General features: G+C 42.3%; 1 protein-coding gene across 2 annotated transcripts in view; it reads left to right on the top strand.

Annotated features, from left to right (window-relative positions):
• The window catches only part of LOC113170402 (roundabout homolog 1-like), a 72,776-nt gene extending 54,520 nt beyond the window's left edge, over positions 1-18,256 (top strand). For both annotated transcript variants that reach the window (XM_026372485.1, XM_026372486.1), the window contains 28 exons: positions 1,796-1,953; positions 5,329-5,449; positions 6,674-6,812; positions 6,925-7,052; positions 8,624-8,632; positions 8,955-9,079; positions 9,181-9,352; positions 10,680-10,885; positions 10,966-11,047; positions 11,137-11,305; positions 11,401-11,567; positions 11,672-11,793; positions 12,144-12,378; positions 12,524-12,645; positions 12,834-13,005; positions 13,255-13,452; positions 14,155-14,181; positions 14,748-14,787; positions 14,982-15,136; positions 15,257-15,622; positions 15,702-15,821; positions 15,914-16,049; positions 16,540-16,674; positions 16,781-17,226; positions 17,389-17,529; positions 17,620-17,835; positions 17,919-18,073; positions 18,162-18,256. In XM_026372485.1, the coding sequence (XP_026228270.1) occupies positions 1,796-1,953; positions 5,329-5,449; positions 6,674-6,812; positions 6,925-7,052; positions 8,624-8,632; positions 8,955-9,079; positions 9,181-9,352; positions 10,680-10,885; positions 10,966-11,047; positions 11,137-11,305; positions 11,401-11,567; positions 11,672-11,793; positions 12,144-12,378; positions 12,524-12,645; positions 12,834-13,005; positions 13,255-13,452; positions 14,155-14,181; positions 14,748-14,787; positions 14,982-15,136; positions 15,257-15,622; positions 15,702-15,821; positions 15,914-16,049; positions 16,540-16,674; positions 16,781-17,226; positions 17,389-17,529; positions 17,620-17,835; positions 17,919-18,073; positions 18,162-18,176 (4,277 nt within the window). In that variant the 3' untranslated portion in view covers positions 18,177-18,256. The remainder of the gene's footprint in view (positions 1-1,795; positions 1,954-5,328; positions 5,450-6,673; positions 6,813-6,924; positions 7,053-8,623; positions 8,633-8,954; positions 9,080-9,180; positions 9,353-10,679; positions 10,886-10,965; positions 11,048-11,136; positions 11,306-11,400; positions 11,568-11,671; positions 11,794-12,143; positions 12,379-12,523; positions 12,646-12,833; positions 13,006-13,254; positions 13,453-14,154; positions 14,182-14,747; positions 14,788-14,981; positions 15,137-15,256; positions 15,623-15,701; positions 15,822-15,913; positions 16,050-16,539; positions 16,675-16,780; positions 17,227-17,388; positions 17,530-17,619; positions 17,836-17,918; positions 18,074-18,161) is intronic.
• Positions 18,257-20,999: the final 2,743 nt, after the last annotated feature.

Here is a 20,999-nt window from a genome sequence, read left to right as displayed (position 1 = left end):
CCGGTACTATATTATAACATGCAAAACGCGGCCAGCTTTTCCCTGTTTACCTTCACACAAAACACACTGTATGGAAAATCTTCACTTATCTTCAGAAGCTTCTTCTGCTTTAAGCCTCGTCTCTTCTTGCTTTATTTCATACACTACTAGGATGCTATCATCAAAAATAAATCCTTAACAGTGGGGTTTGCAAAAATAGTTCCAAGTATCGATATCAATGGGGACGTTCGGACCTCAAAACATAGCAAAAACAGATGTGTAATGTGATTTCTATTGGGATTTCATGACAGTATCAGTCAGTCAGTCAACATGCACACAAGCAGACACTGTACAGGCAATTGTGACGGTCTCACTTTCTTCCTGTCTAAAGAAACCTCAGCCATGTTATAGTGTCCCACGAGGAATGCCCTTTATCATGTGACATGATGGTGTTGACGGTGGCGGGGAGGGGGGTTGTCAGACAGCTGTTTCCCATCAGCACTCAGTCAACTGCAGTCAGCCAGTTGTAACCCCGCTCAGAGGATCAGAAGGGCAGAGCGGCCGAGTGGAGCTCAAAGAGACGCGGGGGCCAAAATACCTTCAATTAGGAGGTCATCCCAATTTGTTCTCCCACATCCACAGTCCTAATCAGGCGTCTCAGGCCTGCTCGGTCAGTGTTATGTACAAATCCGTAGCCAGAGGTGAACGGGTTGCCGCCATCTGGGAGTGATTATGCCTTTTCCTCATTGTTTCCTGTATTTTCACCCCAACCCATCCACCGAGTTCTGCTGTTCTGCTAACCCTGTGTTGGCTCAGCTCCCTCGACTTGTTCAGGTTCTAAGCACCCCCTTTCCCACACCCCCACTCGTCTGTACTCTGTAAGACTGGGAATACTTAGCAGCAGTCACTCATGCACAGGCGTCTACATTAGCACATGTTGTTCACCTCATCGGGAGCGGGACTGCTCAGTTATGTGGAACATAATGTTGCTTTCATTCAGTCGTCATCATGTTCCCTGTAGCAGATCCCTGTTTCTTATTTGCATCTTTTCTTTGTTCTAATCTTTTTTCTTTGTTTAAATTCATGTCCTTGACTTTTTTTTTTCCCCTGAATTTAGGATCCCTTGCTGCTCAATAAAAAGTTGCTCCTCTGAGGCTGTACAGTGAAGACCTCTATATAAAATCTTTGGTGAAGACAGGAAAGCTGCCTGTGACCACCAGAAATCACAGTCTTCTGTTGGCCTTCTTGCAGTTTGCTTTGTCTCCAGTTCAGTGTCTGCGAGCGCTTTTTCTGTGCTCAGGCTACTCGTTGTGGAAAGATGATAAATTGCTGTGGTAGCTTTCCGCTGCCTGCTAGTGGAGCCGTCTGGATCTCACCTTTCTGCAGTGCTCGGTAGCAGTGTATCTTACTGTCAGCCATTAAGACAACCAGTGTAGGCTTTTTTAACATTTGAGTAACATTTTGTCAATTAGAATGAGGCGCTTTATGAATAAATCTGTTTTAGACAGACTGATGGACAGATGGGAAGGAAACTGAAAAGAAGAATAAAAACCCTTTTCCCTGGGCTCTGACATTTAAAAAAAAAAGCATACATCATGTTTCAAGTTCTGAACTCACAGAGCTATAAAATTCCCACTTGTGAAAGCTGTGAATACCACATCAGTCACTCATGGAAATATTTACTTGACACAATAAATACAGCTCCACTTGAAGCAACCAATATGAGCAAATATGATTATTTTCCAATGTCAAGTCGGGGTTAATCTGTTGACTGTTCTGCTTTTCTATGTTTTTTTTTGTCTTCTTCTTCTTCCAGTTTTACGCGATGAATTCAGACAGAACCCAGTGGACGTTATGGTTGCAGTTGGGGAGCCAGCAGTGCTGGAGTGCCAACCTCCCCGTGGGCACCCCGAACCCACAATCTCCTGGAAGAAAGACGGTGCCAACTTAGATGACAGAGATGAACGGATCACAGTAAGACTTACCATTTACAGCTGTGGAATTACACATTAGTAATAATCATTTTCATTTCCATTCTCCAATTCATTCTTAAGCTAATGAAACGTCGGAATTACAGTAAGTGACTCATCCCAACTTTCCAGAGCTCAAGGTCCAGCAGTCCAAAAGCTGGAAGCTGGAACCAGTGATTATTTGAGTATCTTGGAGTGATACACTTGTTGATTATTGAGGATAAGCAAAACTGTTGCTGATTAACTTCAGTCCGATGAAAACATGTAAAGTACTTACAAAAATCATTTGCTGTAAATTATTGGTATTTATTTGTCTTTTTCTGAGCCTCAAAGTGCAAATAAACTCTCACCCCATTTATTTTCAAGTAATGAAGAGCAAGCTTTTAAGGTGGGTTTGCACAATTTTATTGTAACAAGAAGACTAAATACAGTGTTAGCACTGGATTTAATCTTGCCTGTATTTAACAGAAGTTGGCACAATAAAACTGAATAGCAAACATGCACAATATCAGGAAAACAACAACAGGCTGGTTGATGTAACGTGGTGTTAATATGCTGTAGCTCATGTGATGCTGATATATTCAGTTGTCATGAGGTATAGTATACAGTGCTGATATTCTTTTCATGTTCAGCATAAACAAAGAGCGGGCTACTATAAAGTACACAACCAGATTTGAGCAACACAAATGATTGTGTATGGGTGTACAGTATATGTGTGCATTGATTTGTTTACTCGAACGTCTGCATGCTCCCGGGTATGCGATGAAGTTTCAAAGCTCACCTTAGTGCGGAGTGACTGTAGAGTCTCTCCAGGGGACTGTGATGGATAGGACAGACTTACGGAGAGGCATGGATCGGGGTGTGGAGGCGCAGGATGTGGAGTGGGGTGCACCTTTGAGGGAAATACAAAGGCTGCTTTTTGCTTTGTACTTTCCTGCTTTGTCCTCCCTAATCATCTTGTCTATATGGAAATATGTCTTTGCCATGAAAGTTAACACAAAGACATCACTTACTGTACGAAGACCAAAGGAGTCCGCTGATTCATAGCTACTTTCAATTCTTCTGAGTGTTCCCCTTGTGGCCTGAACCATCATTAATTAATACTGATATGTAGATAAAGGTATGAGTTAATTCTTAAGAGCGGTTTTTAAAGGTTCTCATGTGCAAAAGTGGGATTTATGGATTTTAATTAAACTGTTGAATGCAAAATCCAAAAGTCACACTAAAAGCAGCTTCAGGCTGTGAGTGACTTTGTTGCATCAAAGTCTATGTGAAGAAGAAAGAGAATATACTGAAGCAGAGAGGAAATGAAAGTTGAGGTTTCACTGTCCAAGATGGAGGATAGACAAACCGCAGCTGGATATCTTAGCGATGGGATTGTTGCTAAAAACAAGGAGCGGTCAGTCTAGGAAATAAAAAAAGTTCTTGGTCTGCTCTTTAATCAGCTGCTAAAGTTACTAGTGCAGCAGTATTTGCAGCAAACAGCTGTAAATACTGCTGCACTAGTAACAGCTGTAGCACACGCAGCACACAGTAAGTGCAGCATTAGTTAGAGCTAAGATCATCTTTCCATTCCTAGGGGAATACTTTACTGACATCATTACACTCCCACAAATGTCATATTGGTTTATCAAGTGGCAATTATTACATAGATTCAGCAAATCAAGTACCCACTGATGCCCACAAGGCATTTTCTTTTATCCAGGGCAACCTCAATGACCTGAATTTAATATGCATTTGATGAAAATACTAATGCTTACTATATGAAATGAAAAACTACTGTAAGTAAAGACTATGAGTCAATAATAGATCTCCCTGGTGACTTTCAAGTAATTAAAAAAATATCTTTTGCTGTTGTCTACATATTTGCCGCTACGTCATGTAGTTTTTATTAATAACTTAAAGCAATTATCTAATGTTTGATCATGCGTAAATAAGCCTTATAAAACCGCAGCTATGTTTAAATAAAAAGCATGGTTTAGTCGTCTATACTACTTTTTGCATTGGCTGTATTGTAACATCACTGAAGACTGTCTGTAAAGGCTGATTCTGCAAATACCACTTCCAAAATCCCCCTCTTGCTTTTTTTTATTTGTTTTTTTTTTTGTGATTTCTCGTTGGCATTTTGTTTGCAAAGTACACACAACCACAAGTCACGCCGCAGTTTATTAAATCTTCCTTTTAAAACCGCATCATTTGCAACAGATTTAGAAGGTCAGCCATAGTCAATCCGCTCTCAGTTAATATTTATTTGGTAGACAGTAGCTGTTTGTGGTGGTAGGTTAGCCCGGAGGAGGCTGACTGATAAATAAAAGGCTGTAGATTTAATCCCTGCAACGGCAATTTAATGATAAATCCCATCTGTGAGCTGCTGAGTGCCCACCAAACCAGGTGTCTTCTAGTACTGTGCTGATCCCCTCTGCTTGGTTTATAGACACAGCCTTGACCTCTGACTTTCGCCGGCTGCATATGTCTTTCGTAGGTATATATGGATAGATCAACTCTATTTCTTGTTGTGAGTAGGAAAAGAAAATGCAATCTTAAATCATAATAATGGGGTTGAAGGTTTAATTGAAGTCGATGCCTGAGAGATGGTTTTAGACGTCTGCTGCGGGGAATGGCCTTGTGGTTGTTTTGATGACTTCAGATCACGGATTCTTTGCTATAGTTTCACATGTGCTCGCCACTTCTGTGGTATCACCTCTAACACAGGGTATCTGCAGACCATCAATACAGTAGCTCTCATTCAAAGCGCCATAAAGACAGCCTGCATGGTCTGCGGGGGCGTGTGATGGATAGGATATGAAAAGACTGAAAACAGCATGAAGTGCACACTGTATATCTTCTACCTCTTTGTTGTGTGTGTGAGCGTGTGTGTGTGTGTGTGTGTGTGTGCAGAGATCAGTAAAGAGAAGCTAAAAAGTTTGGGAAATGCAAAGTAAGGCCGACTGAACATCTGAGGAATGTCTCTACAAAGAGCCGGTGACTTTGTTCCCAGGGTTCTGTGCTAATGTACCACTGGATATGAATTATGTAATTATGTATGTGATACCTGCTGTATTATGCAATCATAAGGCTGACCTTGTGTGTAGCTGGAAAGGCACTGCATATTCTTTTTCTCAGATGAAAAAGACACGTACACATTCACAATACCCAACATTACTTTGTGTTACACAGCCAAGTGTAACAGCAAGCAACAAACAGCAACATCAACTGTACATGTCATGTGGGATGTGACTTGCAGCTGCATAACATGTTATCACAATGTGTTCAAACTCTGGCCGCACATTATGAATTTGTCACACTCACAAACACAGCGCACATTGAAGTCTACTGTGCAAATACAGCTGTGCAAATATGTTTTGTGCTTCCCTTTCAGATCCGCAGTGGCAAGCTGATGATCACCAACATCCGGAAGAGTGATGCGGGAAAATACATCTGTGTTGGGACTAACATGGTGGGCGAGAGGGAGAGCGAGATCGCTGAACTCACTGTGCTAGGTAAAATGTGCAGCTTTGCATTACACAATGTTGCAGTGCTTCACTTAGTTTAAGCACCCTCTCAGTCGGTGGTGATTTAGTTTGCCAGCCCGGGATATGATAATTAAGTGCATTGATTATGCAGGACTAACACACAATCTGCCAGCTTTGGAGGGTTTTCCAGCTAAACATTTGCTGAACGTGTACCGCTGCAACTTCCAGCACTACAGCCCCTTAAACCTTTCGATACGAGAGCTCCCGAGCTACCTCCAGCAACCCTCATCCCAAACGCATGTTTTCCAGCCTCTATTCTCCATCCGTCATATTATTTTCCTAACATTTCCCGTCAGAATAGAGCTCTTATCAGTATCACACAGTTCGATGACCTTGGTTGAGGTTGGGAGCAAACAGTGTGGCTCCTCACAGAGCCATTCGAGGGCATCAGAGTAATCCAAATGTGTGCAGTTGCTGAATGCAGAAACAGGTTGAAATATGTTGTCCCACAGGTTGCACATTTACATTTACTTTTACACTTAGTTATTTGGCAGACACGTTTATGCAAAGCAAGGTACAAAGCAAGCAAACACCTAAGCCAAGGAGACGAACTTTAAAGGGCACTAGAAAGAGCTGTTTCAGTTTCAGGGGGTGTAAGTGCAAGACTTTAATTTTTTTAGGTTTCAGGTTATAAGTGCAGAAAAAGATTTAAGTGCAGAAGAAGAAAGGTTTGGAAGATTTCTGTTTTCAGCAGGTTTTAAAAAATTGAGAGCGAGGCAGCTGAGCTTGCAGAGGTGGGTAGGTTGCTCCAGCACCGTGGAACAACAGTGCTTAAAAGTTTTGCCTGGGATCGTTTGAGGTCAGGTGAGGGGACCACAAGACATTTTTCACTTGCGTAGCGCAGTTCAGGTAAGCCGGTGCTGTTGAGTTGACCACGTAGTAGGTGAGAGTCAAGGTACAGGAAGCCAGTGCAGAGATCTGTAGAACGGTGTAACATGTGACTGACACAAGATTATCATAAGAGTATTACATTTTTGCTGTGATAATTACAATATGTAGTTCAGTTTACATAGGTTGTTTTTTAATACAAAAAACTGTAAATATTGTATATTTATAGTCCTTTACTTACTTGCATGCTACTGTAAAACCAAAAACATTCCATACAATGTACAGAAACACACTGTATCAATATCACCTACAAGATGATCATATTGATATTAATGCAGCTTAAGCTATTGTGTTACCTTCCAGAGCGCCCAACCTTTGTAAAGCGGCCCAGCAGTGTGGTGGTGCTGGCAGAGGAGAGTGTGGAGTTCCCCTGTGTGGTTCAAGGAGACCCTGTTCCCACTGTCCGCTGGAGGAAAGATGATTCTGACCTGCCTAAGGGCAGGTAATGCACAAAGACTGTCTGCATGACATTCAAACACTATGTTTCTTTTTTGTTGTATCTTCATTGTGTGTGTGTGTGTGTGTGTGTGTGTGTGTGTTCGTCTTGCCTACAGATTTGAAATCTTGGAGGACCATACCTTGATTGTTCGCCAAGTGACCTCTGCAGATGAGGGTTCCTATACATGTGTAGTGGAGAACATGGTTGGGAAGTCTGAAGCATCCGCTACGCTCACTGTACATGGTCAGTACCTCCCCACTCTCACATGTACTGTAATGCTGAACAACCTAAGCACAACATACACGCCACACACGTTCTGCAGTGCCTCAGGTTTGCATTGGGGTGGAAGGATGAAGTATTTGCATTAGCAGACAGTAACTTTACCTCGCCCTTTATTCAGACCTGCATTAGTGTGCTGTACAGTAGGTTCCTCTGTCTCTCAAGACAGCACAGGCGGGCAGAATTAGCTCTGCGGTTTTGTATTTTTTCTTTTCACTTCCTGGCTGGAGGTCAGGCAGCAGTCACTAAATAACAAGCAGCCCGGGCCTCGCACAAACTGAATAAACCGAAAAGAGCATGCAAAGTAAACGTTTACGCGACCGCGGAAAATGGATTCATTTGGTCAAGTTGTCCTGCCACAATGACACCCTTTAGTTTTTAAATCGGTCACAGGAAATGAGCGGTGAGACACCTCTCGTAGTTTGCGAGCACAACACCGCACAAATGTGTACACACAGCAGCGACACAGTGGGTGACACAGAGCGTGAGGACAGTAGCACTTAATTAAAGATAAGGCTTGGCTGGCTGCACGCTGAGAAATGACACGGCTCCAATTACATCTGCTTCCTCTCCCTCCAAAACCTGAGAAAACGAGCATCATGGGGGAACCAGAGCTAATTTGGGCAGTGAATGGAAAAGGGCAGGGCTAACAGGCAGATGAGCTGAAGCCGTATTATGGGAGGAAACAGAGCTATCAAAAGGGAATGTGTGTTTCATTATTAAATAAGAAAAAAAAAAAAAAGCTTCTGACTACCTCAATCATGGCTGTAGTCTGAACCACAGAATCATTTTTACTGACTTAGAACATTTGGTTGATATTAAGCAGTTGCCATTTGAAACAGATGTAGTAGGCCAAGCAGCATACTCAATTTAGGGTTTGCACAGGTTCCAAGTATGCGAGAGCTGATTCTTCGGCATTGCGCTCATTATCTCTCAGACATTAACTCGAGGGAAGCTTGATGATAAATTGAATCAAATTATATGTAGCAGCCTACACGGCACGTCTTCCCAGACGGGGTGCTAAAACCTAATTTTGAACATTCTTTGAACACAAAAATGTGCGGTGACCACAGTCATCGCCTCACAGTAGTCTTCGCTATAAATCTAGTTCGCAGATGTCAGTTGTTCCCGTCTAAAAATACGCCTGTTTGTGTAGCACATTTAGGAGAGTCACACATATAGCACCAGCAGCTCCTCCTTCTCCCCTTTGTCCAGACACAATGCTTCCATCCGCATCCATGACATGTCTATGTCCTCATGAGGGGATTATATCTTTGACATGCGACAGTCAACAAGTTCTCTGGGTCTAACTAAACAGTATGCCTTGCAATTCTCCCAATGGAGTTTCCAGTTTTCCATCTATGTCTTCATATTTGTGTGTAGTAGAACAATAATAATAATAATAATAAAAATAACAATACTATTTTGCTCACTTGTTTAAACCAATGCTGTTGAATGTCTCGTTGCACTTGGATATATATTTGTATGCGCTCTGTTTACTCATCACAGCACTCTTTCTGTGTTTTCCATTGTAGTCAACACTGGTAAGTTGTCATCCATTCCTCATCCATCATCAGACAGCAACAGGAAATCATGAGCCTCTGTCATTGCCCTTTCTGCACTGTAATTCCATCTACCAGTACAGTATGTGATTCATGATATGTGTAGGTATCACAATATATTTTCCTTTCATTGAAAAAGGTAAATCATGAGTGTTTTTGCTTACACAATAGCGACTCTCAATACCCAGACACCAGATCTGTCAAGCTATACTCTTTGTTTGCCTGAAATTTTCTGGAAACTAGAATTTGCAGTGAGGTAACTGTATCAGGCTGCCAGGTAATTAGGGCCTCTGTTCCCCTACAGTGCCCCCAGCATTTGCCATACACCCCAGGAACCAGGTGGTGACAGTGGGCAGGACGGTCACCTTCCAGTGCGAGGCCACCGGCAACCCACAACCTGCTATCTTCTGGCAGAAGGAGGGAAGTGAGGTGCGACTGACCCTCATTTTGTCATCACACCAAATCACCACTCAGTGCAAATTCACGTCATAAACAACTTTCTGACGCTGTGATCTCTGCCTCCCATACAGAGTCTCCTGTTCTCCTACCAGCCACCGCAGCCCTTTAACCGTCTGTCTGTCTCCCAAATGGGAAGTTTGACCATCACTGATGTTAAGCGATCGGATGGTGGCTTCTACAGCTGCCAGGCTCTTAACATCGCTGGCAGTGTAATTACCAAAGCACTGCTGGAGGTCAAAGACTGTGAGTAAAAGGATGGGGGGGCAGATGATGGGACTTTTGGAAAAGTAGTTTATGGAAAGTAGTCTGTCATCCAAATCCTAGGTGATGAAATAACTGTGTTAATTGTTTGAAAAAAGCAATTTAAATGTGCTTGGAGGCCCAGACTAGTAATTACAAACCACCAGCAAAATCTACGGACTCCCAATTAAATGACCTCTGTGATCACGAATACACGTGTGTATGTACAGATATTAAATTAATGAAGATAATTGCTCCGGGCTTCAACAGACAGCTACTGCATCTACACACTAAGTTGTTCAATGCAGGCCTTCGTTTTCTGACGCTCACACTGGGTTGTAGCCACAAAAATCAGTTACAGGTAATGGAAATGAAAAAAAAAAAGACAGGGTCATGTTTTATTTAATTTTTTTTTTCAGCCGTCTATACCACTGCTCTCTCATCTCTACCTGTTTCTACTCTCGCCCTCCCCCAAATTTCCTCCAACCCCCACACTCTACTCATCCACGTTGTGAGTGGTGCATTTGTATGGAAATAACTGGTCCACATTACCTGCGGCACTTTTCACAGCATGTTTCCATCACCTCTTTTTTTTTTTTTTTTTTTTTTTTTTGTATATTTAGTTATTTATTTATTTATCTACATACCCCTGTCTCCATTTGCAGGGGTTTTAAAAAAATGTGAGAGAGAAAGAGCACTCTGTTATCTAAGTGTGATTGTTATTAGTTGGGCTTTGCTCTTGTGATTGGAGTTGGCCCCAGCAGCAACTACTGCCGAATGAACGATTAGTCGCTCTCCGCTGAAGGGGAAAAGTTGATTTCTTTTTCCTTCACTGTCTGCACAGTCAACTAAATCTATTGTTCTCCCACATTACCAATTTTCCTCTCAATATCGCTCTTATCTGTCTTTCATTTCTGGCAGCATTTTGCTTTTATTTTCTCAACTTTTATCGTTTTCCCTCTTCGCGACTTAGATCTTCTGTGATCATCAATTCTCATTTTTCAAAAAAACAGTCACAGTGTACTGGCATTTTTATTTAAAATTGATAGTAGAGATATGGACAGGACTATGCAGAGAGAGAGCGAGAGAGAATGGTGATGACATGCAGAAAAGGTCCTTGACAGATATTGGACTGCAGCTGTACAATGCATCCCGATCTTGTGGATTCCACCTTTCCTACCTTTAGTATGAAGATGAAATAGTATCGCACGATCGATGTTAATCAAAAAATCATTCCTACAGTTTCCACAGATTAGACATCCAGGGAAAAAAGCTTGAACACAACACTGGAGAGATCTTTCTAACCAGCTAACCAACCTGTTTTTTTCAGTAACTGGATCAGACCACCCTCCTGTGATTAGGCAGGGCCCACTCAATCACACTGTTCCTGTGGACAGCACAGTGGTCCTGGGTTGCCAAACAGCTGGCTCTCCACCCCCTACCGTCCACTGGAAGAAGGATGGCGTGCTGGTGTCTCCAGTGGACTCCCGCATGTCTTTGTCAAACACAGGATCACTGCAGATCCGCTATGCCAAGGTAAGAGATGAGGAATACATCAGTACGGGCGGCACCGGCCCCAGCCTGCTCGCTAACGTCTGCGTACCTTCTCTCTCCAGCTGGGTGATACAGGCTTATACACTTGTGTAGCTTCTGGCCCAAATGGAGAAGCTACCTGGACAGCATTCTTGCAAGTTGAAGGTGCAGTAGGATATTCATATTGAGACACAAGTCAGAAGACTTGTTCATAATGACTCGCGTGTTTGGTAACTGTTGTTTGTTTTTGCCAGAGTTTGGAGTGGTTGTCCAGTCCAGTCATCCCACAGACCCTAACCTGATTCCCGGTGCTCCATCTAAACCTGAGGTGACTGACATCAGCCGTACGTCTCTTACTCTGTCATGGAAATCCAACCCCAGTACCAGTGCAACACCTGTATCTTACCTAATCGAGGCATTCAGGTTAGACTTATGCTTAACTGTTCATATTAGACCTGTGGTCTTGGTGGAACTTCAGTCTTTTCACTTTGTATTCACGTTCTCAACTCTCCCCGCAGTTACACATTAGGAAGCAGGTGGGTGACCTTAGCTGAGAATGTGAAGACACAGACCTTTGTCCTGAGGAACTTGAAACCTGGAACAGTCTACGTCTTCATGGTGAGAGCAGTAAATGCTTACGGCCTGAGCGATCCCAGTCCAATCTCAGATTCTGTAAGAACACAAGGTCAGTGAAAGCTTTTCTTTCTTTCTTTAGCTTTGCTTCCAGTTAAACATCAGAGACGTTGCGTGTTTCATTCAGTTGCTATTTAACTCTTTTCCTTCAAACAGACAGCACTTCCACTATTCAAGGAGTAGATCATCGTCACATCCAGAGGGAGCTGGGAGATGTGGTTATCCACCTGAAAACACCGAGTGTCCTTTCATCTTCTGCTGTCAGGGTGCAGTGGTCGGTAAGGGAACTCTAACATGTTTACTCCAGTCAACATTTATGTGATACATGTGCAGTACACAGCGTTGTCAAATAGGTAAATAGGGGAAAAGGTTACAGGTGCAGTTATACTACTAAGGGTTTATGTATTAGAACAACAACGCTATCCTGAGAGATTTAGTTAGTTAGCATTTTATTTTATTGTATAACATGTACAATAAGAATTGTTCATCGATATCACTATAACTAAATTCAACTTCCAAAACCTATGGTACTCACATAGTCTGAGTCAGACGTCTGAATCAGACAGAGGTCTTACCATTACACATTATGACATTTATGTCTGGCGTGTTTTATCTTCATCTCCACTAGGTTGAGCAGCAGTCCCCATACATCCAGGGTTACAAGGTGCTTTACAGGGCATCTGCTGAGCATGGCCAGCATGAAGGGCAGTGGAGTGTCCTGGAGGTGTGGACCCTACAAGAAGACGGGGTGGTGATCGGTCAGCTGAAGAGAGGCTCCATCTACGAGTTCAAAGTGCGACCCTTCTTTGATGAGTTCCAGGGAGCCGACAGCGAGGTGAAGGTGGTCAGGACGTTGGAAGAAGGTGACTGTCTGATACCTAATTTTCTACAGTATCTATGGTCTATATAGATTAGAGTTTGTTATTCAGTGTATATCTGTTTAAAAAAGAAAACCCACAGTGCTTGTAAATGCATGGTTTACTGTACATGTACATCTCATTGCCTCAGCCCCTAGTAGAGCACCCCAGGGTGTTACAGTGACAAAGAGTGATGCCAATGGGACTGCTATCCTCGTTGCTTGGAAACCACCCCCAGAACCAGAAGACAATGGAGTAATTCAGGAGTACAAGGTAAAAAAAAAAACAAGGCCCGTCTCTCTCATGCTCATGCTGCTCATGCTGCTCATGCTTTAAATCGTGTGTACTCCAGTTAAAATGTAAATTGTATCTTTGTGAGGCTGACAGTGCCTCTTGTGTTGCTGAATGTGTCCCTCAGGCAATCACTGTCATCCCGTCTCCTCCTCACCTTCTCTTGACAGATCTGGTGTCTGGGTAATGAGAGCCGCTATCATGTAAACCAGTCCGTCGATGGCTCCACCTACTCTGTGCTCATCTCCAGTCTGGCACCGGGAATTCGCTACAGTGTAGAGGTTGCGGCTAGCAACGCCGCTGGACCAGGGGTCAAGAGTGATGTGACTTTCTTTCAGTTAGGTAAGAGTGAACCCAAAACAAAGGTGGGTTTGATTAGAAAGCTGTCAGAAACGTGATAACAGTGGCAGTATCGTAAGGTGATCTCATAAAACTGGGAACTAAGCACTAGGTTTTGCTGACACATTTGCTTTAACAATGCTTATGCATCATCTTGAAAACACTGAAACCTGTGCGCTCCTTTACTTCAATGCTTTTGGTTACATGCGCATACAGTGTCTGTTTTATCATCTCTGTGCTTTTACCCGTCAGACTCTTCAGGCCAGATGATGGATATCAGTGAGCAGAGGGACACGCTGTCTCAGATCTCAGATGTGGTGAGGCAGCCAGCTTTCATAGCTGGCATTGGCGCCACCTGCTGGTTGGTCCTAATGATTTTCAGCGTGTGGCTCTACCGTCACCGCAAGAAGAGGAGTGGCCTCAGCAGCGCGTACACCGGCATCCGCAAAGGTGTGTGTCACTCTGTCACAACTGTATTTTAGAAAAGTCCCTGATAGCTATATGTTTGTTGGGTGAATGCACTCCATGTTTATACCGTGGGACAAGTGTGTGCATCTTACTTTTGTTGGCATGTTCGAAGGTTATTATGATTGTAGAAGGGATCAAGCTGTGACATGCTGCCATCACACTAAACTGCAGCCTTCATCTCAGTGATATTAAGGGATATTTTCCAAGGCTGATAAGAAGATCACATCAAAGGTTAAAAAAATCCTCTGGTCTAATCTTCTGTTGACACAAAGACTTCAGAAACAAATCTGCATTTGTGACTATGCAGACGTTTCAAAGGCTGACCTTTAGTCACTTATTTGTAGAGTGTCATTTCCTCAACACAGCACAGATCTTGGAGACGCAGGCCTGTCAACCTGCCATGATGTCTGCTACAATAGCACTGCTATTTTCCCCTTCTCTCCTGGGCTGTCTGTCACCTCCATTAACCTTCACCTGGACGCACGTGTCAAAGTCAGAGCAAGCAGTTATCAACATCAGAATTATAGATGAAGAGATGCCCATCGCACCGCAGAGGACAGCACAGCACAAGTTACATGTACCAGATGTGACAAAACCCCATAGTGTGAAGCACATAGTTACTGTAATACTTTAATATATGGAACTGATTTCAACTCCCTTTCTCTCCTTTGTATGTCGCTACAGTCCCGTCATTCACCTTTACGCCTACAGGTATGTACAGTATGGTCCTTTTGCTAATATTTGATATTTTAAGTATGTGGCAAGTCTATTTTAGGTACTATAGTTTGTTACTATACACATCTTAAGATGTCTTTTTTCAGGGATTTTTGTGAACTGGTGTGTGAAATTACATTTTTTATATGGAAGTACTTATGGAATATTGCTAAGAAGCAAATGAGATTTTGATTAGTCAACACAAAGTACAGCAAACAATGGATATGTATAACACATTCTACAAGAGAATTGTTATTTGTTTCATGCTTTACTGGTGGTGAATGAGAAACTGTCTCAAAGAGTGTTTCTAAATTGGATGTGGAGTTATGCTGCAGTGGGTAAAGGCACAGGCAGTTATTTTATGTTGTCTTTCTATAAATTAAACCAGACAAGTCAGACTCTGTGCCCCGTGGATGGAAGCGTTATTTGATGCAAGTGTAGACTTTTGACTTCAAATGTTTAGGTAGACTCTGTGCCGCATGCCTCTCATGGTTTTCTCTACCTTTGGCACTTTGTCTTTTTGACAGCTCTCTGAGGTTTAATGTTTTTGTTTCTCTTTGCAGTCGCATATCAAAGAGGAGAATCTGTGTGCAGCGCTGGCAGGTGAGTGATATTTTTGCCCGTTTGTGTTATATAAAGACTAGCAGAAGTGATGCACTTGCATCATGGGACCACTAGGAGGAGGTGTCTGCCTGCTCTAAATGATAAACTGTGTGCATCCATCTCAAGCTCACTCATCAGTGATTTATGAGCACTGCAGGTTTTGAATGACAGCACTGTGGTCCTCTTTGTTGCAGGCCTGGCCTTCTCAGCATGGGTGAGCCTCTAAACCAGCTGTGGCTGCCAGACAATTGGCCAAATGCATGTGCCAATCACAAGGACTGTAGCATCAACTGTTGCAATAATGGCAATGGCACCAGTGACAGCAACATGACAACATACAGCCGCCCAGGTGAGTGCAAGAGGAGAATCTTAGAAACAAGTTGTGCATCTCATAAAATCAAATCAAATCGCTTCCAGCAGTGCCCACGGTCGTGACATCATATGCGGCTTTGTTTCACATCCTCCTCAGCTGACTGCATAGCAAACTATGGAAACCATCCAGACAGCAAACAGGGGGGACAGCTTGGTCCTGAGATGGCCATTTACAGCGACGTGAACCTCTCCAACAAGCTCAACGAGATTAAAACGTTCAACAATTCCAACTTGTGCTATGCGAGTCCAGGAGGAGATTCGGCGGCTACATACGAGCCCATCCCATATGCCACCACACAGCTCATTCAGGCCAACATTAAGAATAAGGCAGCCGCTGGCGGCACCATAGCAGAGCCCCTGGACATGCCCTGCTGGAAACAGCCCCCCAATCCTCCTCCAATACCAAAGGAGATGGCAGCGCAGATGCAGTATAACATAGCGGAGCAAAACATGTTAAATACAGGTAAGGCAGATTTTCTTTAACAACATTTAGAGTAAATGAAATAAAAGCGTTGCTAATTTAATTTCTACTTTGCCGTTAGATCATCTGCAAGGACATGAAGGAATGATCCATCCTAAAACCATCCCTTACAACCAGACCCATGATCACAGCACAGGAGGCTCACACCACAGCTCAGACAAAGGCAGCAACAGCACCTCAGGTAAGGCCAACAGCTACTCCGCACGGTGGTGAATTTTAATGCGGCAAGCCCCGGCTCTCTGTTTACCTTGGTGTTTTCCTCTCATATCTCAGGAAGTCAAAATCAAAAGAAAGGAACGCGGGCCCCAAAGACGCCAAAACATAATGCAGTAAGATGGGGAGAAGCGCTGTCTCCTCCTCATGCTAATGCCTGGGACTGTGATGAGTATAGCCTACCAATGGAAAGGAGGTGTGGGGAAAAGCACAGACACAGGCAGATGCATGTTTACAACACACACAAATAGGCAGAAAGACGTCTAGCTCCTGCACTTATTAGTCCTGAAGCGAGGTCTCTAAGTCAAAGACGATACACACAGTACAACACTTTAAAATGCTTTATTGCTGAATGTATCACAGTAAAGTGACAGGTTTAAATGACTAAAACCGTCACTTGCTGAAGTGATCAGATTTCCACATGCTTAATTTGAGGTATGCTGTAAACATCTGTAAACCTTCTGTCAAAACATGGTCTTCACAGCCAACAATTTGAACCAAATTAATTATGCAGTTTGTCGTTGTCAGACAGTCAGTTTACTATTGCAGCAGTTTTAATGCAATTAAAACTAATTAAATCCACAGTGAACAGAAAAGAACAGGCATGTATTTTAAAAACACAACCTTTTACCGATAGAAATACATGGTTTTTATAATAAATGTGTATTTTGTTCTTTTCCCAACAGTTTCGAATCAGAGAAAAGAATCGAATGCTGTCCCACTCCACCAGTTCGAGGCATCGCTTCCACTGAAGTGTCCTATAGTCACCCACCTACCGCAGACCTGAGTAATGGCCTACATGATAGAGCCGAGCACCTGAGGTAACCAGGTTAAACCTGCCTGACTTCACTGAACTGTTTATAAGTGATACCATCCATGTTTTGTTGCGACAAGGCTCCATAGATATTCTTTTAATGCACTCTCCAGCCAGAAAATCAGCAACCACCCTCGTCCCCTCTCCCCAACGCACACCTACAGCTCCATACCTCTCTGCATGGATACTGATGAACAGGACCAGGACGAAGAGGAAGCAGAGGAGGAGACGGACGCAGAGCTCACTGAGAATCAATGCAGTCAACACCACCACCAGCAGAAGCAGAAACATCAGCTGCACCACCCCTCTGCGCACAAGCTGCTCTACCACGGGCTGGAGCAGACCCCAGCTTCCAGCAGCGGAGATCTGGACAGATCAGTCACGGGGTCCATGGTTAACAGCTGGGGCTCAGCATCTGAAGACAACATCTCATCAGATAGGTCCAGCATCGTCAGCACCTCCGAAGGATCCTTCTTCACGGATGGAGATTTCAACCAGGCAGTCGCCTCCTCACGGGATATTGTAGGCCTGCGCGGGTGCAGATACCCAGAGGAGTCAGGTGAGAAGGCGTTTGTGGAGGAAAGGTTTGACTCTGCATTAAAACTTGTATACATTTCTTGATTTTTATTCATTGCATGTAAGTATAATGACATCTGTACACTTACTGTTCTAATGTCATAATCACAAAATTAATATTTTGTCCAAAATGTGATGATTTTAGGACAAAGGCACCAGCGACCCAGCAGTCCCATGTCCACAGACAGCAACATGAGTCCTGCAATAACACATAAAAGACCCAGGAGGCATAAACAGAACCAGTCTGGCCAACAAGGCTGCCAACCCAAAGATGTCTTCAATGATGGTAAAGATTCAACCACGAGTGCCGTTAGATATTCACCACTCTGCGTAGTACCTCTTAGCATTCGGATCTCTGTGCTCTCTTTGTCCTCAGATTCCTGCATGCCTCTGAATTTCACCAGCCATATGTCCCATGGTGACTGCAAAGTGAGGGGGGCCACGTTGCCCCGGACGGGCTCTGGGGAGGCGCGAGGTCGACGAGGCAGCACGGGGACTCACAAGGTCAGGGAGGGTACATTTGAGCAGAGGGAGGGCCAGGACAAAAACAAGACTCCACTAGGAGGAAAAGGAAGCAGCCGACAGCACTCAGGTAATAGATGGATAATAATGCCCACTGTGCAAGCTGTGGAAAGTTTTAATTAGTAATTAAGTGTTTTTTTGTTTCTCTTTTAGAATTCGGGGACATTCTTCTGTACAGTCGACCCTCTTTCCCACCTGGTCACGGACAGAGAGAGATTGATGATTCTAATTCATCCAGTTTTATGATAAGGGGAGACTTAAAGACCAAACAAGGGGGACAGGTGGCATCTGCAGGGCAGGCGGAGGAGGTAAATCAAAACCACACATTATTTATTTTTTATGTTCAATTTACAAGGATAGGATCATAACATGTTTTTTTTTATTTTGTTTTTACAGATCCTGAAAAGTTAAGAGGCAATGCAAGCACAAGAGGAATATCGTACAGGTGTTTCAGACTCTGAACTTTACAATATGAAAAAAAAAAAAAAAAAGACTAAAAATACTGCACAATATGCTATTATTTTCTACTTAAACCTTCTCATGTTGTCTCAAGTTTTGGGGGAGAAAAAAGAAAAAGAAGTGCTCTCATCTTTTAGTCCGTTGACTTCAATTTGTTGCACTGTTTTTTTTTTTTTTTTTGTTTGCTTTTTGGGTGACCAGCATCTAGGAGTCCAGCCCACTGGCTGCTCCGTAAAGTAAAGCGAATGCACATTTGATGGCGGTCGCGAGTGGCAACAAACACACTGTCCAATGACGACTGCTTGATGCGGTCCGCGTGATCTTGGCTTGTCGGTTTCTTGTTATTTTAATGTAATTCATTCCCAGCCATCTTGTAAATTGTTGAAATAGTTCACTGCCACAGAAGTGCTTCAAACTCAAATTTTATATAGCAGTGTTAATGTTTTATAAGTGATGTACATCTTGTATTTGTATTATTTGTTCTACTTTGGTTATAAAAGCACAATCACTTGATTTTTATTCTAAGTCGTATGAATATAATATGAATTTCCGTCTGGAGCAAATCAATATTTGGAGTCTTATTAGTCATATAATACATGACATATATACAAAGTTGAATTCAGGCTGAGAAATTGATTGTTGGTTGTGTTTGTGCTCTCAGTTGGGTTCATTTTGAGCTGCTTTCATTCGGATCGGAGCTGTCTGTTGTGTGTAATGAGAGAACTGCATGCAGATTCACCTGTAGGAGGTTTTACTAAACATCTTGTTTGCTTTGTTTACTCTGAGAATGAAAATCCTGGTCGTGGACTGGTTCCATTTACAGTTTTTCTCCGCTGACTCCATTTCATCTAAACTTGTGTTTTCTTAAAAAAAAAAAAAAAAAAAAAAAAAAAAAAACTGGAGTAGGACTGGACAGTGCACCAAATTTATCAAGTTCAACCTTCAATCTAATATATCTAAAACCTGAATTTAGAAGTGAACCAGCAGGAGAAAGTGAAAATGATCATATATAAGAAAATCGTTATTGTTTATATATCATTATAAAGTAAAATGTAGATTGTTATATAAATTTGGGTCATTTTGTCCAGACCTGTTCTGTAAGTTATATGTGAAACAAATATGTCACTTTAACTTCTCTGTTTAAATAAATATCGCTGTTCCTGAAGCAACGACAAATGATAATCCTTCATCTAATTTCTGTATCTCTATCTCTCTGTTCGACTTTGTGCTGCTCTACTTGATTTTCATCCACGTAGAAGTAAATACAGCAACAAAAGAAAGGAAAGCAACCTGTATTTTCTTTACTGTTGGTCATTTTGAAAATTCAGATCAAAGTTTGAAAAGTATGTTGTTGTTTTTTTTGTTCACGTCACACTTTTTGAGGCTTTTAAAAGTTTGAAGAGAGCTACGCAAATGCTGTACAACACAAACACAAAGGCTTTTCGGAGTTGTTGTTGTTGTTTTCTTTTCATTCATTCATGTGTATATTATTCATTTCGCTAAGTTGAAGCTAAAACAAACGTTAAATAGATTTGGTTTGCAAAATGTGAATGTATCCTGGACTACCAATAAATGTGAGAACCTACACTCTTAAATATTCTTTTAAGTACTACAGTGGCTTAGACCTTCTGTGTTTAATCAAATATGTTATATTTAAAAGTAAATAAAATTAAGAGTGCAGTTTAAAGGCGATCATTCTTGAACAAAGTTTTAGTTGGAAAAACTTTTTTTTTTTTTTTTTTTTGCTCAATTATTTCTAATTAAAACATCACAGATGTTCATTCATTGGCATTTGTTTTGGTTCAGGTCCTGATATTTGTTTTGCTGGATGCTTTTTAAAATTGTTCCATAGGTAAAACTGTCCAATTCTGTGACTGGCGCGGTGAGACGAGGTAGGTAAAGAAGACAAGAGACAGCAAAACTGCGAGGATGTGATGAGACATGCTGTTTAATTAACCTCACTTGTGAAACTTCATCAGCCGAGCACCTGTGTGCTGTCGGAAGGAAGTCTTTCGCAGATGTCTTTCAGTGCGTGTGTGTGTATAATGTGTGAGCGCCAGGTTGTCTATACCCATACTCACGCTGTAGGCTAAGTGGTGCATCATCTACAAGTGATTATATAATTATGCAGAATTCATTATGATGTATTAAAAAGGCAGATCCTGAATCAACTCAGCACTGATGAGTTAGGTGAGGAGCTTGTGACCTTTTTGGTCCTTAATTTTCGATTGTTTTACCTCAGTGTGGATTCCTTTACACATGCCACTGCAACCAAGAGACTAAGAAAACTGACTCAGATTCCCTTATCAACTGGTTTGAAGACTGTTCATGTTCTCATACTTTCCAATTAAGCACTCAGTTTGTTATTTCTCTAATTTTACCCACGCTACATGTTCTCTAATCTGTTACTTCCTTCCATCATTCTCATCAGTGCAGCTCCATTTTCCACTGGCCACGCTTTAAAGCCCACTGTTCACTTGCTGTCTAGCTTGTAGTAAATAATGGGTATACATGACTTCAAATGAAGACTAATGTTCCTTTATGTATGATCTAAATAATAAAGTCTTTGCTCTTAAAGTCCGTATTTTTACCTGCCCAAAATAAATCTGACGGATCGCCAGATTTATGAAGCATTTTAGCAGTTAAAGGATAACTGACCCGTAGAGGACAAGGAGCCACGGCTGCGATCGTAATAATTAAAGCCTTTCAAAGCTCCACTCAACCAGGCTACAAAAGGACCTTGCGACTACTGCAGAAGAGTAGTTCTGAGTGAAG

Source organism: Anabas testudineus, chromosome 14 (genome assembly GCF_900324465.2).
Source record: "Anabas testudineus chromosome 14, fAnaTes1.2, whole genome shotgun sequence".
NCBI classification, from domain to species: domain Eukaryota; kingdom Metazoa; phylum Chordata; class Actinopteri; order Anabantiformes; family Anabantidae; genus Anabas; species Anabas testudineus.
Note: the sequence above shows the minus strand (reverse complement) of the source record. Positions and strands in the feature narration are given on the sequence as shown.